A 25,830-nucleotide genomic window follows, 5' to 3' on the forward strand; every position below is an offset into this window, starting at 1 on the left:
GTTCTCAATGAAGGTAAACTGGCCACATAGAAGAGCTGGATCATGAGAGATAATTCCTCACACATTCCTGATTCAAATTTCAATACCATCCTTTCTAGTTCTTTTTTTTTTTTTTTTTTTTTTTGGTTAAGAATCCCTTGCCCAGGCTTTTCAATGCACAAGCACAAGAAGGGCTGACGTTTAGCTCATAAAGACTCCTACTGAGGGACAGATTCCTCCATCTGTACAAAAGGGAGAAAGGAGCCATTTAACCTGCTAGGAAAGGCACTCTTTTGTGCTACAACTTTGTAGAGAGCCAACGTCTCCTTATCTACAGGATATGGGTGCTAGCCTTGATGAATACCAGGGTTTGGATACTGGATCCTGTGTTGGGAAGAGAGAGGAATAAAAACATAGTCCCTGCCTTCACCGAGCTTGAATCTGCAGGGGCCAAGGGAGGAATTGGATATTTTTTACACAAATACACACACACTTAAAGTCCTGATTGCCACAAAGCAGAGGTGCCTGTCAGCCAGGCCAAGGGGCACTTCCTGTGGGGAGTAGCCTGTGGCAGAGTTCTGAAGGAAATGAAGGCATGAGGAGGCAAAGCAGAGGGGAGACAGAGGGAGACACATGCAAGCATCCTGTCTTCTCAGTGTACATTAGTGGAGATGGCCAATCCATGGTCTGCACAAACCCATGGTTAGGAAGCAGAAAGCATCATAAGGAATGTTCAGATGAAATATTAAGGAAGTATTATGTCTTTTAAAGCAAGATTATTCCTGCCTGGAAGATAAAAGGCTTTGTGTAAGTGGGAGTGGAAAACTGAGCTGCAGAATTTGATGATCTGGTAGGAAATAAATTAAAAATTTGAGGGGCAAAAGCACATTTGGCAGGTGTCACGGAACACTCAAAGGCAGCCTCTCCCTTCAAGAAACAGAAAGCAGTCCAGCCTGAGTGAAGGCACGCATCCGGGATGACTTGAAAAGTTTTATTTCAGAGACCTTGAAAATAAGGCTCAGGTATTTGCTGCTAATGAATGCTTTTTAGTCTACATCAAATGCCTGTCTATAGCTTTTTTCACTGTGGACTGAGACTTCTTTGAAATCCTCTCTGGTTCTTGTCTTTTTCTCTTAATTCTCTGGCTGTTCCTCCTCAGGCACCCTCATCAACTTGTTTTTATCTGCCCACCCCTGAACATTCACATGGCCTCAGAAGGCCTCGGCTGGCTTCCTTTCAAATTTCACAGAATCTCCACCTTCAAACTTATCCTCATGTCTGGCTTTAACCTCTGTGTATCTGCTGGTGACTCCATATGAATTAACGTCAGTTCAGATCTTCCAGCGAACCAGCCGAGTCCCCGGTGTTGGGCCCTTTATGCATTTTATTATGTTGAATTATTTTTAGGTAATGGAGCTCCTTCTTTCCCAGCCCCTCAACTCAATCTTACATGGAAATCTAATCTGTAAAACAGGTAAACATAATTTTATGAAAATAATTTAGCTTATATAGTCCAAATGGGTAGCATTTACTGAAGAAAATCAATAAAACCATAAAGTATTCTGGATGACATGCAAGTTAGAAATCAAGAGCTATGGAGTCCTAGATAAGCAGTTTTTTATTTTTCTGACAGCATAAGATATAGTATATATAACATCTACAAGCATCATTGTTTGTACATATGCATTTTGTGTGACATATATTTGATTTCATCCCATCCCTTTTCAAAATGTTTGGTTCTGCTATTCATTTTTACCCCCATCATAACTATTTATCTTGCTATTACTCAAAAACTCTAAAATTGATTTTTTAAAATAAAAATTTGGGATCAATTATTGTTTCAAAGTCCCGTTACTTTATCTAGCAAATGTTCACACTCTCTTCCTCATGGATGTTAGAGCCAAATGAGAGGTATGGCGAGCTCAGAGTAAGCACTAAAATTACACAGAGCCCAATTTGTCATGACCTGGGATGCCATCTGTTCTCATGTCATTGCACAACTCTGTGCTGAGAGGATGTGACCCAGCCAGGCCTGGCATCTGGGCCCCTCACATGTAGGTGCTACAGAGGGGCATGTCTGCTTGCATCATGTTATGTGATCAGACATATGCATCTGCTAAGTCACTCCCTCAATGCCACAGAGTTGAAATATGGAAAGAAAGGAAGTCTATACAAAAACACTTAAGAAATATAGCACGAGTCAATGATGGTGAGAAGGAGGGGCAGAGCAGCTGCCATTTGAATATTACTTCCGTGACAAGGGCTTGCATGACCTAAGTAAATCTGCGACATGACCCTGCGAGACAGGGTCTGCTCCTGCTATCATGCTCATATGTAGAAACTGAGGCACTGGGCACTTGCCCAAAGTCTCACCACTTTAGAGGTGGAGTCAGGATTTGAACCCAGACACTACAAGTTACACTTCTAAAATCGGTCTTCACTGTATAAATATTTATTAATAAGACAAACATTTCATTCGTTGCATTTTTTAAAACATGTAACATATTTAAGAAAAGCAACTGAAATAACTAGTGTGCCGTTAACCTAGAGGCCAGTCCATGGAACACTGTCTGAGAGACGTCTAAAAGTCTCATCTTGTCACTGCTGCATCAGTATGAATGTCCAATGAGAGCTGGGAGCATGAAGAGAAGGAGGCTGGTGAAGATGATGAGCAAAGGAAGGAATCAGGCAGTGCCAGGGGTACAAGGGGAAGCTGAACATCCAAGAAGATAGAGACAGCTCTGATGGACAGGACCTAAAATTGTGATTAGAGGCAGAAGTGAGGGTGGATAAGGGGGTCAGGATGAAGCCCAGGTTCATCTTGCTGGGCCAGCTGCATGACAGGGCCATTTATCAACAAAGCTGATTCCCTCCTTCAGCAGATGCTTCCCACAGGTCCTGTTCCCAACACCATGGGCGCAGAACGGGACAAACAACGCTTGTCCAGATCCGGGATCTGGACCATCTGGACTTGAATCCTGCCTCCAAGAATTAATAGTTGGGGAGCCTTGGGCAAGTCAGTGGGTTTCTCTATGTCTAAATTTCCCCTTCTGCAAAACAGGGACCTATTCATATAATTTACCACATAGGGAAGATGTGATGAGTTAAGTACAGCATACACACGAAACATCACAAATAACTCCTGGCTTGTAAACACCATTCAGTCGTGATCTGCTGAAAGTAACATTATTATTAAATTCAAGAGGAGATGCAGACGGAAAACAACTAAGCCCATATGTAATAAATTAACTGAAGTCCCTTAAAGAAAAAAAGAGCAAGGACTTGCGTATCGACAAGTGAAATACAGAATCTATTCAAAGAAAACACTGGGCAAGAATTCCTCTCCCAGAAGGTGACATTGGAGCAAAGACCTGAATTCATTAAGGAAACAAGCTAGACAAAGGTTGGGAGAGAAATCACCAAGTGCCAGACAAAAACAAACCCAAGTTCAGAAGCTCTGAATTGGGAACGAACTTGGTGAATTCAAGAAAGAATAAGAGTGACAGGGAAGAGGGACAGAGATGAGTGGAAGAGGAACTCTGCGATGAGGTGACCCCAAGCAAACCAGGACCTGCTAAGAAGTTTGGATTTTTTTCCCATGGTCTACAGGATACAATAATATTGTAGTGACAAGCCAGACTGTCTGAGTTAGAACCCTGACCCCACCTCTTATTATACCTTGGCTAAGTCACAGGCTCGTTTTTAACCATGAGTATTAACTTGCGGATTTTTTTTTTTTTTTTAGTTATTCCCAAGGAACACACAGTGGGAGGGACAGGTGTATCAGGACCTCTGAAATGCGAAATGAGAAAGGGGAGTGTTCTCAGGATAACAGTCCTGCTCACAGAGATTCTATACACCCCACACTGGGTCCCTTGGAGCCATTTCAGAAACAGTGACTGTAATTCCAGCTACTCAGGAGGCTGAGGCACAAGAATCACTTGAACCTGGGATGCGGAGGTTGCAGTGAGCCGAGATTGCACCACTGCACTCCAGCCTGGGCAACAGAGTGACATTCAGCCTCAAATTAATTAATTAATTAATTAATTAAAAATAAAAAACACTCTAACTTTGGCGATCCCACTTTCTAGCAATTATATTAAAATACCAAATTTCCCACAAACGAATCAAAGAAATATGTCTTATTTTCTACAACACGTGTTTTCAAAATTAGTTACTTCCTAATAATCCTTGACTATCCTGTTGCCTATCAAAGAAGGCCCAATTCATCCCACTATCATGAAAAATAATTCTTAAATGAGGAAAGAGAAAATTTCATGTTTTTATTATGCAGACGAACCTCCCCGAAACAACAATGAGCCCAGCAGAAGTAAACCCAACTCCACCAGAATTGACACTCGCTCACCAGGCCTCACCATTTTATTTGTGTTTGCCTTGGCTGCCAATGGCAGGCTACCTGGAGTGTGCAAGCTGCCCAGTGGCTTAGGGAATGGTTGAGATACACGTGTATGTATACACACCACACACACACACATGCTCCAAATACAAAAATTAAGCTGCAGAGTCAAAATTAATAATGCTTTACTGTATTTCCTCAAAATGATAGTCCATTGGTCCCATGAGTCTTTATGAAAATGTCAGTGCATTTGCAGAGACCTTGTAAGTAGATTTTCTTATTTTGTAACATTTCTTGAGTGCGCAGTAAAATCACAAATGCTTATGAATAAAGAGTTAGTTATTAGGAGGTAACTAATTTTGAAAACACGTGTTGTAGAAAAATAATACATATTTATCTGATTCATTTGTGGAAAATTTTAATATAGTTAAAATTGGTATATTTTAATATAATTGCTAGGAAGTGGGATCACCAAAAGTGAGAGTGGTTTTTCATTTTTTATCTTATTTTATTTATTTATTTATTTATTTGAGACTGAATCTCTCTCTATCGCCCAGGCTGGAGTGCGGTGGCAGGATTTCGGCTCACTGCAACCTCTGCAACCTGGGTTGAAGTGATTCTTGTGCTTCAGCCTCCTGAGTAGCTGGGATTAAAGGCACCATTTTTGAAATGGCTCTAAGGGATCCAGTGTGGGGTGTATAAAATGTCTGTAAGCGGGACTGTTATCCTGAGAACACTCCCCTTTCTCATTTCGCATTTCAGAGGTCCTGATATACCTGTTCTCCCACTGTGTGTTCCTTGGGAATAATTTTGTTTTTTAATTCCAAAAGTTAATACTCATGGTTAAACATGAGCCTGTGGCCTAGCTAAGGTATATATTCAGCAGAGCCTGAAGACTGCCCTCCTACCGTTTACGGCAACCACTATTCCATTTGCCTAATGGAATCTGCCTCCCTAGCTCAGAAATAAAATCTATTTCTTTTCACGATTACAGTGCTTTCCACTGGCACCCAGTGAAAATGCATCTGCGAGCAGGTCAAAAATCAAAGCCCTCTGCTGCAAAGGTCCTCAAAGACGTGGCTTTCACATTTAATGCATTAAGACTACAGAATTTCTTCTTGTAACTGTTAACTCACCAAGGAGAAAAGACTAAATCATGCAATTATCCATCATTAGTATCAACCTATTAGCTACAATTTTAGAATTCCAAGGTTCTGGGAGAGCAAAGAATTTATCTTGTGCAGCCCCATGTGAATTTCCTCTTCAATATCTTCTCCCCGTGCCATTTTATTTCACTTTAAAAAAAAAATTTTATAGAGACAGAGTCTCGCTCTGTTGCCAGGCTAGAGTGCAGTGGCACGATCTCAGCTCACTGTAACCTCCACTTCCCGGGTTCAAGCGATTCTCCTGCCTCAGCCTCCCGAGTAACTGGGACTACAGGCGCGCACCAACATGCCCAGCTAATTTTTTGCATTTTTAGTAGAGGCGGGGTTTCACCATTTGTCCAGGATGGTCTCGATCTCTTGACTTCGTGATCTGCCCACCCTGGCCTCCCAAAGTGCTGGGATTAAGGCATGAGTCACTGTACCCAGCCTCATTTTACTTTTAAAGCTTGACTTAGATCTGGGAGTCAGGGTCAAGAAACTGACCTTAGCAAATGCCCATGGGATTCTGTGAGTCAGGACCTTGGGCCACATATTGAGGAACTCTGGGCTATGCGATGTGGACCCACATGCTGTGGTTTGAGGAGGTACAGAACAGTTCTCCCCACACTGATCCTAAATATTTTCCATGGGGATAACCCAAATGCCAAGCATCATACTTCATTCTTAGTCTATCAGAGACCTAACCAAAACAGAAAGCGGTTGTCTTGCCTCTTTTGGTTACTTTGTTTTCTCCAAAATATCAGGATATTTTTTTCTTTAAGTAACAGTTTAATGACTCTGAGAACTCCAAACGGCATAGTTGTCCACTGATATTCTTTCTTCCAAAACAGCCTATTTTGCCTAGCCTTCAACAACAGCTCAATTTTCTTTTCCTTCTAATTGCATGAAATTCAGCTTTCCACTTCTTTTTGTTCTTTGTTCCGAGCTCTGTCTTCAGATGTGGCTTTTTATTCACTCATTCAACAAACACACATGAGATGCCTACTCTGCCCCAGGCCCTCTGCTAGGCACCAGCCGGCCAGCATTGAAGAAAGCAACATGGTTCCAGCAACTTGGAGTGTGCATTTTAGCATCACCTTCCTCATGAAAGATTAACTTATATCCCTAAGTATCAAAAGATAAGAAAAGCTTTCTCGTGTTAAAAAGACCTGGATGACTCCAAACAGATGCACACAATTTTATAATGCCCTTTCATTGTGCATGGCCTCATACCATGATGGACCCCTGCTTGAAACCTTCAGTACAAGAAAAGTTCCGTGCTGTGGAAGACAACAGCACAGCTGGGCATCTCAGGGTTCAGAGAGAGCTCTGGACCAGTGCCTGGCACACAGGAGGCCCTCAAGAAACTTTGAACAAGTAAAACTCCATCAGGACTAACATTCTAGTCCATGCAACTTCTGTTATAAAACTAAAATAACCAATGGTGATGAGGGTTCATCACATCGGACTCCCTTTTCAGTGTGACATTTTTAATTCTCACAAAAAACACATGAAGGAATTGTTATTATTATTATTATTATTATCATTATTTTTCTTCCCATTTTACAGAGAAGAAAAATGAATTCCAGGGAGGTGAGTGAGGAGTCCGAGGTCATCCAGTGTGAGTGCAGGCCCAGGCTTCTGATTCTAGAATCTGTGTAAGTGGTACTCCAGAGACAGAGGTTGTCCCCTCTTCCACCCACAAGGTAAGCCACTCTGAAGCCTTGAGCTACACCTCTGGATGCATGCTTCACGGCCCTCCACTCGTCCCTCATCCCTAGGTTTGTTTGCTTAAAACTCATTGTACTGGGTGAAGTTTCCCAGGCAGCAGCTGTTAATGCTGCTGCCTGAGCAAGGAAAAGGTAGCTAAGCTAACCAGGAGACCCTGGAGCCTTATCCACTAGAGAATGAATGCAGGGCAGGGCTGCTGACTCCAAGTGAGCCAAAGTCATAAAGATCTGCTAGCAGGACCCTCCTCATTTCTGAGCAGATGAAGATTTGCCTTGATAACCTGCACCAGAAATCAGGACACCAGAAGTCAGGTGTGCCTCACAAAAGAGGGAAGCCTTGCCAATGAGGCCCCTCTGAGCCCTGAGCCCCCAGGGCCAACCCTCCCAAGCCCACATCACTCACGTTGTGATTGCCAGGCAATCTCTCTGTTCCACACCCTGCTCTTGGGGCCCCATGAGAGTAGCGCCAGCCACCAAGCTCACTGTCAAGAGCGCCTCATACACAGCAAACTTTCAAAAGTAGAATTTTATGCTGGGTAAGTATTTTAAAGGAAATCACAACACATGCCAGTTAGAACCGCAATTATTAAAAAGTTAGGAAACAACAGATGCTGGAGAGGATGTGGAGAAATAGGAATGCTTTTACACTGTTGACAGGAATGTAAATTAGTTCAACCATTGTGGAAGACAGTGTGGCAATTCCTCAAGGATCTAGAACCAGAAATACCATTTGACCCAGCAATCCCATTACTGGGTATATACCCAAAGGATTATAAATCATTCTACTATAAAGGCACATGCACATGTATGTTTATCGCAGCACTATTTACAATAGCAAAGACTTGGAACCAACCCAAATGTCCATCAGTGATAGACCAAATAAAGAAAATGAGGCACATATACACCATGGAAAACTATGCAGTCATAAAAAAGAATGAGTTCATGTCCTTTGCAGGGTCATGGATGAAGCTGAAAGTCATTATTCTCAGGAAACTGACATAGGAACAGAAAACCAAACACCGCATGCTCTCACTCATAAGTGGGAGTTGAACAATGAGAACACATGAACAGAGGGAGGGGAACCGGGGCCTCTCAGGGGGCGGCGGGCAAGGGGAGGGAGAGCATTAGGATAAATACTTAATGCATGCGGGGCTTAAAACCTGATGATGAGTTGGTAGGTGCGGCAAACTACCATGGCACATATATGCCTATATAACAAACCTGCACGTTCTGCACATGTATCCCAGAACTTAAAGTAAAATAAAAAAAAAAAGATGTAGCCGCCATGCTAATCCCAATTTAAAAAAAAAAAAGAAATCACAACAAATGTGGGGTGGACTAAGATATTATTCCCACTAGATGTGGCAGGGGTTGGTGCAAGGCTGTGGTGTGCTGGGGATGTGCCTGCGCATGGGAATCCATACATATGTGTGCTCCCAATGGGACAGGAAATCTATCAAGTACCCACATATGTTACCTACACTGATCCTTCAAACATTTCTACAGGGTCATTCCTATCATTGCTATTCCCATTTATAGAGAGCTAAAGAGTGGCACAGAAGCTACTGGTTCAGGGTCACAAGAACCTGGGTGAACTCAGGTTTGGCCAACTTCAAACCCTACTTCCTAACTGCTATACAATTTCTAGCAGCTTCTGGACACAGATGCTAAAGCAGCAGACAACGATGTGATGTCAAATAACTCACGACGGGTGTGCCCTCAGTGAGACCCAGATGGGGAGTGGGGAACCAGGGTAGGGAAAGAGAGGAAGACAGGCCTGGGCATATTTCAGAGGTCCTGAGAAGGGCGCTTCAGCCTGATTGTCAGACAACTTGGGAGTGAGCCTTACTTCCCATCCTGAGACAAGGGAGCTGGGTTTCCATGACCCTGTGTTAGTAGCCATTTGTTCACAGCAAGGGTTGGGGTGAGGATGGGGGATGATGGAATTCAAACTCCCAGGGAAGTTTAATTATTGGACGAAATGCTTCCTGTTATCTGGGAGTGGTCCTCCACAGGGAAGCCCCAGGTTCTGGGGACTGGAAACACACTAAAATAGAGTAGAAGAAGCACAGAAATGCAGGTGGAGTGTGGAAGAGGCTACGTGCTGCATGCCTAGAGCTTGTGCAAAGGACGTTCAGTTGCGTAACTATTAATACTTGCATAACTATTAAGTCTCCTGGGGGCAGGCGACTGCCCTTAGACCACCTGGTTGTTGAAGGCTGCATGCATTCTTTCTGTAAGTCCATTGGGAGGAGAGGCGGGAAAGAAAGAAAAAGGGGTAGGCATTCGAAGTTGAAGGAACTGCAAAAGCAGGAGCTGAGATGAGTCAAGGCACATGACTGCACAGAGATTGATGGAAGCTCCTGAAGGAGGGCCCTAGATGGCCAGCAGGTATCATGACACAACCTCAAGGACAAAGGATAGAGCAACAATGCTGGCTTGGCCCAAAGGAAGTGGGGTGGTCACCCACTTCCCTGGCTGGGAGTGGAAAGAAAGGGCCCCTGGGCTTGGCGTTTCTGAATTGACTGGTGTGACCTGCCCGGAAGCCGAAGATGGAAGAGCCCCCTTTAAGTACTTTGTTTAATCAGGAAGCCCACCCTGCCACCCACCCTGCCGGCCCTGGGTAGGCTCTTCTGTGGCCCCAGGCTGGTACTTAGAACCTGGGACCTGCAGTGTTTTACCTGCTTAGAATTCTCCATGAAAACAGACACATTTGATATTTAGGTGCTTTAATGGACCCTGAAAAGAAATTAGATTGATTCATTTGAAGAATAAATGTCTGTCCCCCGCCCTCTACATGGTAAAACTCTTAAATGCTTCTGCTTAATGGAAATGGAAATTACCTCTCAAAACATTACTAAAACTAATCATGGCAATTTTTATACATTTCCACAATTTACTGTGCTATCTTTTCTCTTGCTTTGATGAGCAGTGACTAGCAGATGCCTGTTTTGTGCCTAATCATTTAGCAGCCTCACTCGACTTGAACAGACCCCTCTCCCAAGTATGATTCAGCTGATCAGCCCCCTAAGGGAAAAAAAAAAAAACATCTCTAGGTAGGAAGAGACTGCAGAATCTATTAAGCAGCAACATTTTGGTGGAAGAAAAGAGCCAAGGCTAAGTATATTTAACATCTGTTCACACAGACATGGACATACCAATTAATTTGTAACCCTGAACTCAAAAGAAAATACCAAATCTGAGACCCGCAAAACATAAGCAAGCCTTTGCAGTAAGCATGATCACACTTTAAAATGTCTTACATCTGTTTTATCCTCCTGGAAAACCTGAACTCTCACATGCAATTCATTATCATTCATCTTTGTATTTCTCAGGGCATAGTACACTTTCTGGCTTGTAGGAGGCATCTGAAAAATTTGTTGAACTCAGATAAATATCAGTTTCGATCCAAATGTCATAGGCTTGACTGACAAGTATAATAAGTGAGTATGTTAGAAATAAGATAGACCAAATCAATTATACATACACACATAGATATATATGCATATATTTATATGTATAGACATTTATATTTACAGGCGGACCACTTGAAATTAATTATATACACGCATGCCTGTATACGTATACATATGCATATATGTTCGTGTGTGATATGTCTTATGATTACTACAAAGAATAGTGAAAGTAGCATTCAATTTGAGTCCTGAGACACACAATGAAGTTTCTGAAAATCCCCATCACACTTTTACTAAGAAAAATCTATGTTCTGTTCTATTTGCATAACTAGCTGTTGGCAAGCCACATCCTACTGGCAGGCCTCCTCTTAGAAACTATTAGATGGGGCCAGGCGCGGTGGCTCACGTCTGTAATACCAGCACTTTGGGAGGCTGAGGCGGGCGACCACTTGAGGTCAGGAGTGCAAGACCAGCCTGGCCAACATGGTAAAACCCAATCTCTACTAAAAATACAAAAATTAGCCAGGCATGGTGGCGCACACCTGTAATCCCAGCCACTCAGGAAGCTGAGGCAGGAGAATTGTTTGAACCCAAAAGGTGGAGTTTGCGGTGAGCTGTGATCGCACCACTACACTCCAGGCTGGGAGACCAAGCAAGACTCCGTTTCAAAAAAAAAAAAAACTATCAGATGAGACTGTACAACCTGGCTCTCCCTTGAATGTTTAGACCTCATCTTGCTAAGGGTCCACAGGAATGCAGCAATAATACAAAAATCCCGTTACAGTCTATCTTTTTTTTTTTGAGACAGAGTCTCACTCTGTCACCCAGGCTGGAGGGTAGTGGCATGATCTCTGCTCACTGAAACCTCTGCCTCCCATGCTCAAGCAATTCTCCTGTCTCAGTCCCCTGAGTAGCCAGGACTACAGGTGCATGTCCCCACACCTTGCTAATTTTTTGTATTTTTAGTAGGGACGGGGTTTTTCCATGTGGGCCAGGCTGGTCCTAAACTCCTGACTTCAGGTGATCTGCCTGCCTCAGCCTCCCAAAGTGCTGGGATTACAAGTGTGGGCCACCACACCCGGCCACAGGCTGTATCATTCTTTAAGGCCATTGTGAACACAGAGATTAGCAAATGCTACAGTCTTGGTTCTGAGCTGGTTGTCCCAGCCATTCCTGTATCCCACTCTCTAAAGTCTATCAATGTCCATCTTCCCATCTTGCCTTCACACTGAATGTTCAGCAACATCCCTCCTGTTTAACCTTGGCACCTGATGTGGTTTTGCTATGTCCCCACCCAAATCCCATCTTGAATTCCTACATGTTGTGGGAGGGACCCAGTGGGAGGTAATTGAATCATGGAGGTAAGTATTTCGTTCTCATGATAGTGAATAAGTCTCATGAGATCTAACAGTTTTAAAAAGAGGAGTTGTCCTATACAAACCCTGTCTCTCTTTGCCTGCTGCCATCCATGTAAGATGTGACTTGCTCCGCCTTGCCTTCCCTGGTGATGGTGAGGCTTCCCCATCCGTGCAGAACTGTAAGTCCAATTAAACCTTTTTCTTATGTAAATTGCCCAGTCTTGGGTATGTCTTTATCAGCAGCAGGAAAAGGGACTAATACAGCGCTCTTCACCACGCTGTGAGGGCCCTCTGTCTCACTTACATCCAATCACCCTGTCACCTTTGCCTTAGGAACACTTCTGCTGACTCCATCTGCAAGCTTCCTTTGAATGCATGGTAAGACTTTTTATTAACTGATAATATTAATAATAACAGCTGCTTTTTTATTTTTTCCATTTTGTATCAGGCACTGTGCTAGGGGCTTTGCCATCATGCTCTCAAATCCTCTCTGAAACCCTAGGCAAAAGGTATGACTAACCCCATTGTGGTAAAAAAAAAAAAAAAATTGAAGGCTCAGTGGTTGAAAGGCTTCCCTTGGCACACGTAGCCCTGAAGTGAGTGAGTGGGATGTTAACGTGACTATCTGAGTTCAAGTCTTTTCTGCTGCAGGTCCTCCCTCCCTAATCAGTAGATTCTTTTATCAAACAGTTTTCACGGAATCTTCCTAATTTTCACTGAATTTTCTTAATTTTTACTGAAGGACTGAAGGTCAAGGAGAACAACAGGAAGATATTGCAATGATTTTTTTCTTTTTTGTTCTTGAACAGTCAAGGGGTGTCTTGGTCAGTGAATCATTAGTCACCTGTAATTTGCACTTTTCTATTTCTGGTAATGATAAAGACCTGTGTCCTTCATATTCGTACCCAACACTAAGGCCAAACCCCCAGTGTTCTCACATCTACACAGAAGGGGCCCCAGGTCCACAAGCACATCTGACAGTATTACAGTTGCTGTCACCATTCGTGTGCCTGTCCCTTCTCAAATGCTAGGATGTTTCTCACATGTCCAAGAAAACGATTATTCCTAACTGGTGTGAGCTCAAAGCCTGTCATGTTCTATGGAATAAGATATACAGCTAACTCAGAAAAGAGCAAAGCATCAGTTTTCCAGAGAAGTCTTCCCCAAATCACCTCTTAAAAAAGAATTGAAAGGAAAAGGCAATGGCATTCAGGCTGTGCACATGGGGAATTATTATTATATTTTAACACACAGGATCTAATAATAAACATCTAGCTTGTACAAGTCAATGCAATATTTATTTCATATCAAGAAGATCTGGACCTAAATCATCTACATAATGGAAACATGCTTCCATATAATGAGGCTATTAGAGAACTGACATATTTAAAAACAGAATAAAAATGCAGAATCCTATCCCTCGATTTATGAGAGAGCACCACGTGTTTGAACAGCACGGGGTTGGACAAGGTGCTTTCATTTCACCTGGCTGTGTCTCTGGAACAAAACCAATCTCTTCCGTGTGGCACAAATGGGCTCCAAACCTGACCACAGCTTGTTTCTCTTCTCATGTTGGTGCTGTTCTCATCAGCAGTCACACAAGATCTCTCCTCATCCTGTGAACACCTTTGCTCTGTACAGGTCATTGTATTACCTCGCCTGGATCAACCTTCCCTACTTTTGTCTGTGGAACCAACTTCTGCTTTTTCTTCAAGCCCAATCTGAGAGGTCCTTTCTCAGTCAAGCCACTGGCTCCTCACACAGGCAGTCCTGCATGGACCCACAATCCGTCCGACGGTCACCGCACTCTCCACCCCTACTGTATCATCTGATCACTTCTGTCTCCCTGAGATGACTTTGAGCATCTCTAGAGCTGGAAGGCAGCCTCTCATTCCCCTGGATGAACAGCACAGGTTGGAAGGCTGCTAAGTAAAAAGTTACTCTTGTGCCTAATAGCAACACTTATTCTAAGTAACAGTTATTATGAGCTCACCATGTGCCAGGCAACAGTCTAATCATTTTACATATATGATCTATATGTAAACCATGTAATGTATGTAATCATTTTACATGCATGAATTTGCATAATTCATTCAATCTTTACCATAAACCTATAAGTACCAACTGCCATCCCCATTTTATAGATGAGAAACCTGAAAAACAAATTGGTTGAAGAACTTTTCTAAAGTCAAGCAGCTTAGAAGTGGGAGAAGTAGAAATTGCACCTGGAAAGCCCAAGCTTGTGGCCCTCACAACTGCTAAATTCTGCCTCCTTGGATATGGCAAGCTGTTTCTATTTCCATTTAGAGATACATGGAACAAAAAAGCCAAATGAAATCATTTATTCCAACAAGATCGTTTAAGTACTGAGTATCAAAGACATCATTAAAGTCCAAATGTTTTCACTCCTCCTGGTTCTCTTCCAATATGTTATATTTTATGGCCTAAAGATATATATTTCTCTTTTCCCCTCAGAAATGCATACAGGTAATGGAAAATATGTTTGGATAGTTGGCCAGAAATAGGACTGCCAGAGCTTCCTTCCATCACTGTACATGCAGATGGTGCTTCCAATGAAAGGCAAAAGTTTATTTCCATTCCCTTGGGGCTGGCCTTGTCACCTGCCCTGAACAATGAACTGTGGAGGAAGCAACCCTGGCTCAGTCTCCATCTAGCCCTTAAGTGGCCTGGAATCTTCCTCATTTTCTCTCTGGGGAATTCAGCTTTCATATAAGAAGTCTGACCACCCAACTGGAGACAGAAGCCCAGCTGTCCCTCATCTGCTGCAGGCACTCCAACCAAGGGGTCAGACACAGATGAGTGAAGGCATCTTGGCTGCTCCATCCTCAGCTGAGATCTCAGCTGAAGGTAGTGCATAAATGTCCCCAGCCTAGGCTGGCTAACTCAAAACATTATAAAAGAATAAGCCATTGTTAAAAGTCAGACGTTTTGGAGTGCTTCATAATGCAGCGGTCTCTAACCAAAAATAGTATAATTGGAAAATTCACCTTGAAGAAGAAATACAAATTCTGCACATCCCTCACGTGGGGCACAATCTCATTGTAAATTATTGCTGACCACTGTGTTCGTATTCTGTTCTAAACAATGTGCTACTGTAAAGCTCAAGGCATACCAGCTTCATCATAATTATTCTTCTGTTAAACTATACTAGAAAAGGAAATAGTTTTTTCACTTTTATTTTCTTTGTCTCTGTGCAGCACTATCTCAAGCCCTTCTCTTCCCCCGTTACTCACTGGGCTCTGCCAACCACTGAGCATCCTGCAGTCCTCTGGTCCTCACAGCTGGGGCCTGCCAGCTCCAAAAGATGGCTCATCCGGTGACAGGACCCAAGCTCCTGTTGTCCACAGTCACAAGGAAGAAGCAGAGTCCTTGATGGGGAGCCTGGGGATGGCTTTCATCAGGTTGACTGCGGTGTTATTTCTGCTTCACTTCTAGGTCTCTCTCCGAGGCTTTTACCTTGACCCTGAGATCAGGTCCCTCAAATCCCTGATGATATGACCACAGGTAGGACTAACTGGCTACTTACCTTGTGCTAGTTCTTGTTCTGACATAAGTATATTTATAACCTCTATGAAATATAAAGTGTCCTTTTTATTTATAATTTCTAAGACAAATATCTATGAAGAATGCATTTTTATCCTCATATTTCAGGAAACTAAAGTTCAAGCTGCTAGTAACATATCTGGGGTCATGGATATGTTATTATCCAATGTACACATATGGACACTGGTTCACACAGGGTCAGGGTCGAAATCCCCTGCTCTCTCTGTGGACATCATGGACCTTCTTCTGTTGAAAGGTGGGCTGGGGAAGGGGTGAAGCACAGGATGATAGGAAAGGAGAGAACGTCTGGATTCTTAATCACTCTGGATCTACACTGGACCTAGGAGGGTGGGTAGCCTACTTATCAGATGCCTGATTCCTTCCCAAGAGAGAGGAGTGGAGGGAAGAAGGAGGAACGCCTTTGAAATATGGCAACTTGACTATTATTTAATGCTTTACTCTGCTCAGAGGCTAGGGAAAAGCCTGTGGTCATCCGTGTCTTTCCTTCTGTAGATCACAGGCTTGAGTAATCCTATTGCTCTGAAACCACAGGCTTCGTCTCATGTTCTGTCATGTGGCCTGAGGAACCAGGTCTCTCTCCAGACATCTTCTAAGGTAAATTTAAGCAGACTACCACATCTACATTCCTGACTTGTGGATATTCAGTTGCATGTGATTCCACTCACCATAACAAGTTGCAAATTCCTAATGAATTGTATCAAGTGCAGCTACGACCAGTACTCTTAGCTTTACTGGATTGGATTTCTACAACATTCTTGGCTACTCGTACTTTATAATTAATGTTAAACAGATTTTACACAGCTCTGTCTTAATGTTCCCTACCCTCTAGCCTACCCTTTAAGTATTTCTTAAGTATTTCTCCTTTTTCTTTTTTTTCTTTCTTTCTTTTTTTTTTTTTTTTTTTTTTTTTGGAACCCCACTCTGTCACCCAGGCTGGAGCGCAGTGGCACAATCTCGGCTCACTGCAACCTCCGCCTCCCAGGTTTAAGTGATTCTCCTACCTCAGCCTACTGGGTAGCTGGGATTACAGGCACCCGCCACCAGGCCTGGCTAATTTTTTTGTATTTTTAGTATAGGCAGGGTTTCACCTTGTTGACCAGGCTGGTCTCAAACCCCTGACCTCAGGTGATCTGCCCACCTTGGCCTCCCAAAGTGCTGGGATTACTGGCATGAGCCACCATGCCTGGCCTCTCCTTCTTCTTAAGGTCTAGCTAGTCTATACAGTTCTCCCAAATTTACTAATGCAAACTCCTAATAGCTCTACTAGTTAATATTATGTCTGTCGTTATTTCTGGCATGCTAAGTTCTCTTTTTCTGACTCAACACTCTGTGATAGACTACCTGTTCAGAGCCCTGGTTACCAACTTTGTACTCCAGCCTTCTCAAGATCAGGATCCGAGTTGTCCTTGGCAATCCTTCTCCTCAAGCTGGGACCACTGCTCTTTGTGCCCTCACTGTGTATGGAAAGTGCCACCAACACCGCTTACTCACTCCGTCCTCTGTACCTAGTTGATTCCCAGGTTCCCTTTAACAGGCTTCTCTTTACCCACTTGCTGGATGTCATTTCCCACCAACGTCCTCCCTGATTTGATTTTAACCAACCTCCCACAGCCAGTTTATCTCCAAAAGGGAAAGGATATTTCTCTTAAGCCAGGTTCCCCTTGCCACAATGTATACATATGGACACCTCCAACTGTTGGTTTCCATTTCCAAAATTTGCTCATCCAACATTCACCACAGATTGGCTGAGTACGTCTACATGCCTTGCACTTGGCTGTGCCCTGGCGAGCAGTGACAAAGGGAGGTTCGCCATTAGGGGCAAGCGCCCCATTGCCATTCTTCTGCTCACCTGTCTGCCCAGCGATGGAGGCACTCAGTCTGTGGGGGATCCTTGAGGACACCTTCAAGGTCACTCGGATCTGGTAATACCTAAGAAAAGAGAAGAGGAGAGGATGCTGAAGATCAGGCTTCTTAATGTTGACTTCCAAAAATACCTAGAATTAATCCTGAAAGCCATAGGAAATCAGGGAAGTTTCTTGGCAGCGTGCACAATCATCTGGCATCAAAGAGAAATGCATTTTATCAGCAGAGTTGGAGAGGGAAGCAACAGGGCAGTGTTGGAGACAGGAAGTTAAGTTCACTTGAGATCACACAAGACTGAACAAGGTTGGAGATGAATGGAATAGAGAAAAGAACGAGATGGGTCATGTGACACAGTTTCATTAAGGGGTGTGGGTTTTATGTAGTCAAGAAAGGTTATTGTTATAGGAAAGTAGGCTATTTATGCACGGTAGATAACCCATCTATAAACTGAGTTTCTATCATGTTGCAACACAAAAACCACTTCTTTTAGTAACACAGCCATTGAGTTATTCTTCTTGGAGGTGTTGCCAAATGCACTTTTCCCTGTGTATTTCATCTTCCTTAATTTTAACATAGCAATCCCATTTTCAAATTCCACCATTTCAGGACAATGTGCAGCTTCTCCTGCTATCAGTTAACTCTCTAATGTGCCCTCTTTTGCCCCAAGTACAGAAGCATCTTTTGAAGTTCTGTGCTTTGCAATTAATGACTTTTTGCTTGTAAGCACTTGAGGACATTTCTGGCATCATCACTGTTCTCTTCTTTCACTGATTTGAAACCCATTATGAAATGAAATGTGAATAAACCAAAGCGAAATTTAAGGAAAATGGACCATGAACACATCAGTCTCCCATGGCTCATTGAGCTCATAGCTGGGCAAGTACTCTGTTATTGACGTCCTTGCACTGCACATACACTCATAGAATGTTTCCGTTGGCAGTCTCCTGCTTGTTTTTAATGTACAAACGATGAGCAAAAATGAAGAGAAAAGGGCACTGGCGCTGGATTCATAGCTGCAGCATGAGTGACACATTTCCAGCTGCATGACTTTAAGTACATCACCTAACTTCTCTGAACTTGTTTCTGTATCTGTGTATATATATATATCTGAATATATAGATATCTGAATATATATATATATATTCATTTTACAGAATATGAATAAGATGGCATCTTGTTGTGTAGCCCAGGCAGGTGTACAGTGGTATGATCTTGGCTTACCACAACATCCACCTCCTGGGGTCAAGCAATTCTTCTGCCTCAGCCTCCCGTGTAGCTGGGACTACAGGCATGCACCACCACACCTGGCTAATTTTTGTATTTTTAGTAGAGATGGGTTTCACCATGCTGGTCAGGCTGGTCTTGAACTCCTGACCTCATGATCCGCCTGCCTCAGCCTCCCAAAATGCTGGGATTACAGGCATGAGCCACCATGCCCAGCCAAAATGAATATTTTTTAAAAGTACCTGCCGTGACTTCTGTTTCCAGAAAGGTGAAGTAGAGAGACATACTTTACCCTATTTTTCGCACTAAGCACAACAAAAACTCTAACAGTATAGAGAAACAAGCAAATGAAGATTCTTCAAGGTGGAGAAGAAAGCAGACAGGTTGGGGACCTCAGGACCCAAGGAGAGACATGCTGGTGAGGCTTCTGCATTTTCTGTTGCCTCATATATCCAGACTGGATACTGGAAAAGCAAGAAGCCAGAAAAGCTAATAGCCACCAACAAGAAAATTATCCAAAGAAAGCCCTCTCCCTCCAGCCGAAGGATCAGGAAGAGAACAGTCTAGCAAGACAGAAAACTTTTAGGCAACAGCTGTCTACTCCAGCCAAAAAACAGAAAATACTGTGGTCCCACCTCCACCCACACTAACAAAGGCAAAGCGGGAAGTCTAGACACCCGCCATCCCCAGACTCCATGAAAACACTGCATCCCCACCCAACCTGCCAAGAGAAGGACTTCAGCAGGGAGCCAGGCTTCCATCCCTAACAGATGGTAAAGAGAACCCCACCTGTTCAGTTTAAGTGGAGACCATGTGGGGAGCCTGGACCTCCATCCACCACCCCAAAGTAACGAGGGCATACATATGCCCATGTGATTTTTCACAAAGGTACAAAAGCAACTCAATGGAGCAGAAATCACCTTTTAAAATAAGTTGTCCTGAAGCAATTGGCTATCCATAGACAAAATAACAGCCACTACCAAACAAACAAACCTCAACTTTAATTTCATATCTTATAAAGAAACTATTAATAATGTAGATTGTGGATGTAAATGAAAAATATGAAACTATAAAACTATTAGGAAACAGAGAAAAGTTTTAAAATTATTCCTTTTTTCTTTCTTTGAGGCAGAGTCTCGCTTTGTTGCCCAGGCTGGAGTGCAATGGTGCGATCTCGGCTCACTGCAACCTCTACCTCCCCAGTTCAAGTGATTCTCCTGCCTCAGCCTCCCAAGTAGCTGGGATCACAGGTACCCACCACCATGCCCAGCTAAATTTTTTGTTTTTAGTAGAGATGGGGTTTCACCATGTTGGCCAGGCTGGTCTCGAACTCCTGACCTCAGGCAATCCACCTGCCTTGGCCTTCCAAAGTGCTGGAATTACAGGTGTGAGCCACCACATCTGGCCTAAAACATATTCTAAATATAGAATTAAGCAAAGAGTTTTTAGACTTGGTACAGAAAACATGAATCATAAAAGAAAAACCTATATTTTGTTTGTTTGTTTGCTTGTTTATTTTGAGAGATGAGGTCTTGCTCTGTTACCCAGGCTGGCATCAAACTCCTGGTCTCAAGTGATCCTCCCACCTCGGCCCCCCAAAGTGCTGGGATTACAGGTGTGAGTCACTGAACCCTGCAGATAAATTTTAGTTCATTAAAACTAAACACTTTTGTGCTACGAAAGACCCTGTTAAGATACAAGCTACAATGTGGGAAAAAATTGTTGCAAATCACATGCAGTGGCCCTCAGTATCTGTGTATGTATCTGGGAATTTGTTTACTTGATAAAATGTGTTTTAGCCCCAAATGCAACACTCACAGCACCTTTGTGGTCATTCACAGACATGAACACAGTGGTAAAAGGTTTGAATCTTCTGACACTCAGGTGCCCAACTGAGGTTAAGCAATACTACAAACAAGCATCCCTTTTGCAATTGATTTAGTCCCACATATTTTTCTACTCTGTGCTTTTTGTTGGTGATTCCACTGTTTGAGATAGACCCCAGGCATAGTACTAAAGGGCTGTCTAGCATTCCTAAGGGCAGGAATGCTGTGATGTGCCCCATGGAGAAAGGATGTGTGTTAGATGAGCTTCACTCAGCTTTGAGTTCTAGTGCTGCTGACTGAGATCAATGGTAATGAATCAACAGTACCTATTCACTGTGGGGGTATCTTTAAATAGAAACACATAAAACAAGATTATATATTGGTAAGTCTGGCAGAAATGTGACCAGAGGCTCACAGGAACCTAACCCTGTATTTCCCCTAGGAACAGTGGTTCAGCATTTGCTAATTCAGTATTTGTGGTGACTTTACAGAACATACTACTGTAAATATTGAGAACTGACCATCTGACAAAGGACTATTACCTAGGATATATAAAGAACTCTTGGAACTGAGTAGTAAAAACAAACACACCAATTAAAAAGTGGTCAAACACAAGAAAAATTTCACCAAAGGGGACACACAGAGGGCAAATAAGCTCATGAAAAGACGTTCAAATGTTCATACACCCAAAGCAAAACAGAGTATCAGTGCAGTCTCTATTCAAATGCCAGGGCGGGTGTGGTGGCTCATGCCTCTAACCCCAGCACTTTCGGAGGCCAAGGCTGGAGGATTGCTTGAGCCTGGCCTAGGCAACATATGGAGACCCCATCCCTACAAAAAATAAATAAATAAATTAGCTGGGTGTGGTGGCATATACCTGTATTCTGTAGTCTCAGTTACTGGAAGGGCTGAGGTAGGGAAAATCCCTTGAGCACAGGAGGTTGAAGAGGAAGTGAGCTGAAATCACAACACTGCACTCCAGCCTGGGTGTCAGGCGGAGACCTTACCTCAACAACAACAACAAAATAAATAAATAAAAAATTCCAAGGGCATTTTTTTATACAAATAGAGAAAATAGTTCTAAAATATGTATGGAACCACAAAAGATGTTAAACAGCTATAATACAATTTTGAGAAACAAGAAAAATGAACAAGGTAAAACGGTCACTTACAAAAGAATGAAAATATTTGCAAACAGTATGTCTGACAAGGGATTAGTGCTCAAAATGTATAAGAAAATCATGCAACTCAATAGCAGTAGTAATAATAATAATAATAATCCAATTTAAAGGACAAAGGACCTAAATACACATTTTTCCAAAGAAAACATTCAAATTACCAACACATTTGTGAAAAAGTACTCAATGTTACTAACCATCAGGAAAACACAAATCAAAACCACAACATATCACCTCATACATTTCAGGATAGTTATCATGAAAAAGACAAGAAATAACCAGTGTTGGTGAGAATGTGGAGAAAAGAAAACCCTGGTATTCTTTTCTGGTGGGAATGTAAATTGGTACAGCCATTATGAAAAATAACATGGAGGTTCCTCAAAAAACTAAAAATAAAACTGCCATATGACCCAGAAACCCCTCTGCTTGTGTACACCAACAAGATATCAAAGTCAGCACCTCGGGGAGAGATCTGCACCTCCACCTTCATTGCGACATTAGTCACAATAGCCCAGACACAGAAACAACCTAAGCACCCAGCAATGGATCAGTGGATAAACTGTGGAATACATATCAATGTACACACACACACACACACAAACAATGGAATGTTGTTCAGCCTCAAAAAAAAGAAGATACTGCCATTTTCAATAACATGGATGAAACTGAAGAACATTATGCTTAAATGAAATAAGCCAGATACAGAAAAAATATATATACAAGATCTCACTTACACGTAGAACTTTTTTAAAAAAAGAAGTCAAACACATAGAAAGAGAGAATGGGATGATAGTTACCAAGAATGGAGAGGGGAAAGAAGAAACGGGGAAATGTGGGTCAAAGAGTATAAACTTGCAGTTCTATAGTATAAATAAGTTTAGAGATCTAATGTACAGCCGGAGGATGATAGTTAATAATATTGTATTATATACTGAAAATTTGCTAAGAGAACAGATTTTAGATGTACTTACCACAGAAAAGTTTAAAATAAAAAAAGAAGGCCACTTTGGAAGACAGTAGATGTGCTACTTTGCTCACATATAATGATCATTTCACTGCATATTTTTTATCAAAACATCATGTTGTATACTTCAAATATATACGATAAAATAAATGTTTAAAAAAGATATTCAACATCATCAGACAAAATACTAATTAAAACCACAATTAGATGCTACAACGCACTCATCAAAATGACTAAAATAAAAAAAACATTGACAACACCAGATACTGGCAATTATGCAGGCAAAGTGGATCACTCACACATTGCTGGTAGAAATGTAAAATGGAACAGCCACTCTGGAAAATGTTAGCTAGCTTCTTTAAAAAGTAAACATACAACTGTCAAACAACCTAACAACTGCCCTCCTAGGCATTTCTCTTAGAGAAAGGAAAACTTATTTATGCAAGAACTTGTTCAAAATGTTGAGAGAAGCTTTATCCACAATACTAAAAACTGAAACAACCCAGATCTCCTTTAGTAAATGAATAAACTGTGGAAACTACTCCGCAATAAATAAGAATGAACAATTCATCCACAGAACAGTCTGGATGGAGCTCCAGACAGTTGTGCTCAGCAAAAGAAGCTAATTTGAAAAAGGTGTATATTTGCATTTATATGGCATGTTTGAAGTTGCAAAGTTATAAAAATAGAATACACATTAGGGGCTCCAGGGGTTAGGGAGAGGATGGGAGTGGGAAACGAGTGGGTGTGACTATCAAGGAGCAACATAAAATGTGAGATCCATGTGGTGATGAAAATAATTTGTACCCTGACTGTCCATATCAATATCCTGACTGTGAAATTGCACCACAGCATTACGAGATACTACCATTAAGGAAACTAGGTAAACATTATATGAGATGTCTCTGTACTACTTCTTAAAACTGCATGTGATGCTACAACTAACTCAAAATAAAACATTTAACTGAAAAACATAAAAGGCATCTGTACTGTTCAACAGGAAAATCACAGAGACTGGATCTATTGGAAAGGATAAGGCTCCATAGCAACTGGAGAAAACACAAATGCCTGCAGGGGCCAGGCAAACTACAAAAATGAAATTGTCAGAAAACCTTGGGTTCCACCTAATCTATCTTTTTATTTTCTGCTTTTGATGGATATACAGGTCCAAAAATAACAAACTGCCATTAGAAAATCCCAGTGGAAGCACATTTACAAATGATCATGACACTTGCCTCTGTGTGAGGGCAGCGGTGGCCGCCTTGGCCACAGGAGCAGCTGCTACTTAGCAGTGGCTTATTATGACCCTGCAGAAATGTTGACTGCATGTTGGGAGATCTTCAGTTTTTCAGGGGAAGACAGAAATTTAATTTTGTAATAAAACATCTTTAAAATGCTAAATATTGGTTCACAAATCAATGGCAGTGACAACAGCAACATCAGAAACAGCAAAAACAATTAGCAGCGGCAGCCATGGCCACAATGTTAGCAATAAAGCACTGTGTCAACAAGATAAAACACATTTGCAGGCTCAGCCCTCATGGGCCAATAATTGGCAAACCCTGACTGACACAAATGCAAGATGTTACTTTTAGTGTTTCTTTAATAAAAGATCTATGTATTTCAGTAATTTCATGAAGAAGGAAAGGGACACAAATCCCATCAGCACCGCCACCAACTGTCACATTGTAACGGCGCCTTCTCTGAACATATTAATACAATGTGTCAGTCATTGCCAGGGGCTATGCATCCCTCTCCCATCCCACTGCACTTGTAGCGGTTACAGCTATGCTCAAGATTTATTAAGCATTTCTGTGGCAGGACCTGTACTGGCAACTTCCATGTATGCAATCTTGGTTGATCCCCCATAAATCCTATGTGAAAGCAAGCAGCAGCTCAAGGGTAAACCAAGGAAGGCATTGAGTCATTGGAAAGATCTAACCAGTTATCCAAAGCCACAGAGCTAGCAAACGGCAACCAGGATTCCAATTCCAGAGAAGGGTGTTTCCTTTTGCCTGATACACCTCATAGGAGGCACATTTTGTTGTACAGCTAAGTCCCTTTTATGGATGATTCCAAAGTGCTCTCGAATTGTTGCTTAAAAGCACTTGATGCTACTGAATCTTACTTCAAGAACTTAATTATGTTGAACTTCAGATGCTTTATAGGAATCGGGTGAAAGTTTACATTTCAATTAGGTTGACCCATTCAGGCTCTGTCCTGATTAAACAGAATGCTAACACTGCTTTAGTAATTCCCTTTTATCTCATGGGAAATTTCTAACAGGTCATAAATCCATAAACCACATACTCATATATGACGTGCATGATACTGTTTGATCCCCATAGGATGCCTTTAATGTACTTACCATGATTTCTGTCTTAAAGATGGGAAAATTAACATTTAGTGATAAAGATTGGTGCAAGTTCACAGATTCAGTAAGTAAACTTACAAGTTTTTGTTTGTTTTTGTTTGTTTGGTTTTGGTTTTGTTTTGTTTGAGACAGAGTATTGCTCTGTCACCCAGGCTGGAGTGCAGTGGCGCAATCTTGGCTCACTGCAACCTCCACCTCCCAGGTTCAAGCAATTCTCTTGCTTCAGCCTCCCACGTAGCTGGGATAACAAGCATGTGTCACCACACCCAGCTAACTTTTGTATTTTTAGTAGAGACGGGGTTTCACCATGTTGGTCAGACTGGTCTTGAACTCCTGACCTCAGGTGATCTCCCCGTCTTGGCCTCCCAAAGTGCTAGGATTACAGATGTGAGCCACTACACCCGGCCTCCAAGTATCTTTTAACCATCTTAGAGCCATCTCCTTCCACCTGGGGTCAAAGAAGTTGTCATAAAGACGGGAGCAGTTTGCTTAAATTGCTGCAGAATGATCAAATGGCAAAAGAAGATGGGCCATGAGTTTCCTCAGAATGGGGAAAGAAGCTAGGAGGTGGAAAACTTCAGATAGTATGTTGATGTGTTTCAGTAGCCTAGATTTGCACAGGACTCCTTCTGGGAAACAGTAACAAAAATAGTCACCCTTTATTGATTTCCATCTGTATGACTGGTACTAAACTATGGCCTTTGGATAATGTGGTAAGCATAATAATACACCCCAACCCCTGACATATGCCTCCTAATTTTCAGAACCTGTAAATATGATGGGCAAAAGAGAATTAAGGTTGCAGATGAAATTAAGGTTGTTAATCAGCTG

At 42.2% G+C, this 25,830-nt stretch overlaps 1 protein-coding gene across 1 annotated transcript in view; it reads right to left on the minus strand.

Annotated features, from left to right (window-relative positions):
* Positions 1–25,830, minus strand: part of FAM135B (family with sequence similarity 135 member B) — a 237,297-nt gene that overhangs the window by 168,696 nt on the left and 42,771 nt on the right. The window contains exon 2 of the mRNA XM_033202781.1: positions 17,420–17,499. Coding sequence (XP_033058672.1) covers positions 17,420–17,499 — 80 coding nt within the window. The remainder of the gene's footprint in view (positions 1–17,419; positions 17,500–25,830) is intronic.

This window comes from Trachypithecus francoisi, unplaced genomic scaffold (assembly GCF_009764315.1).
Source record: "Trachypithecus francoisi isolate TF-2019V2 unplaced genomic scaffold, Tfra_2.0 Lachesis_group7, whole genome shotgun sequence".
NCBI lineage: Eukaryota > Metazoa > Chordata > Mammalia > Primates > Cercopithecidae > Trachypithecus > Trachypithecus francoisi.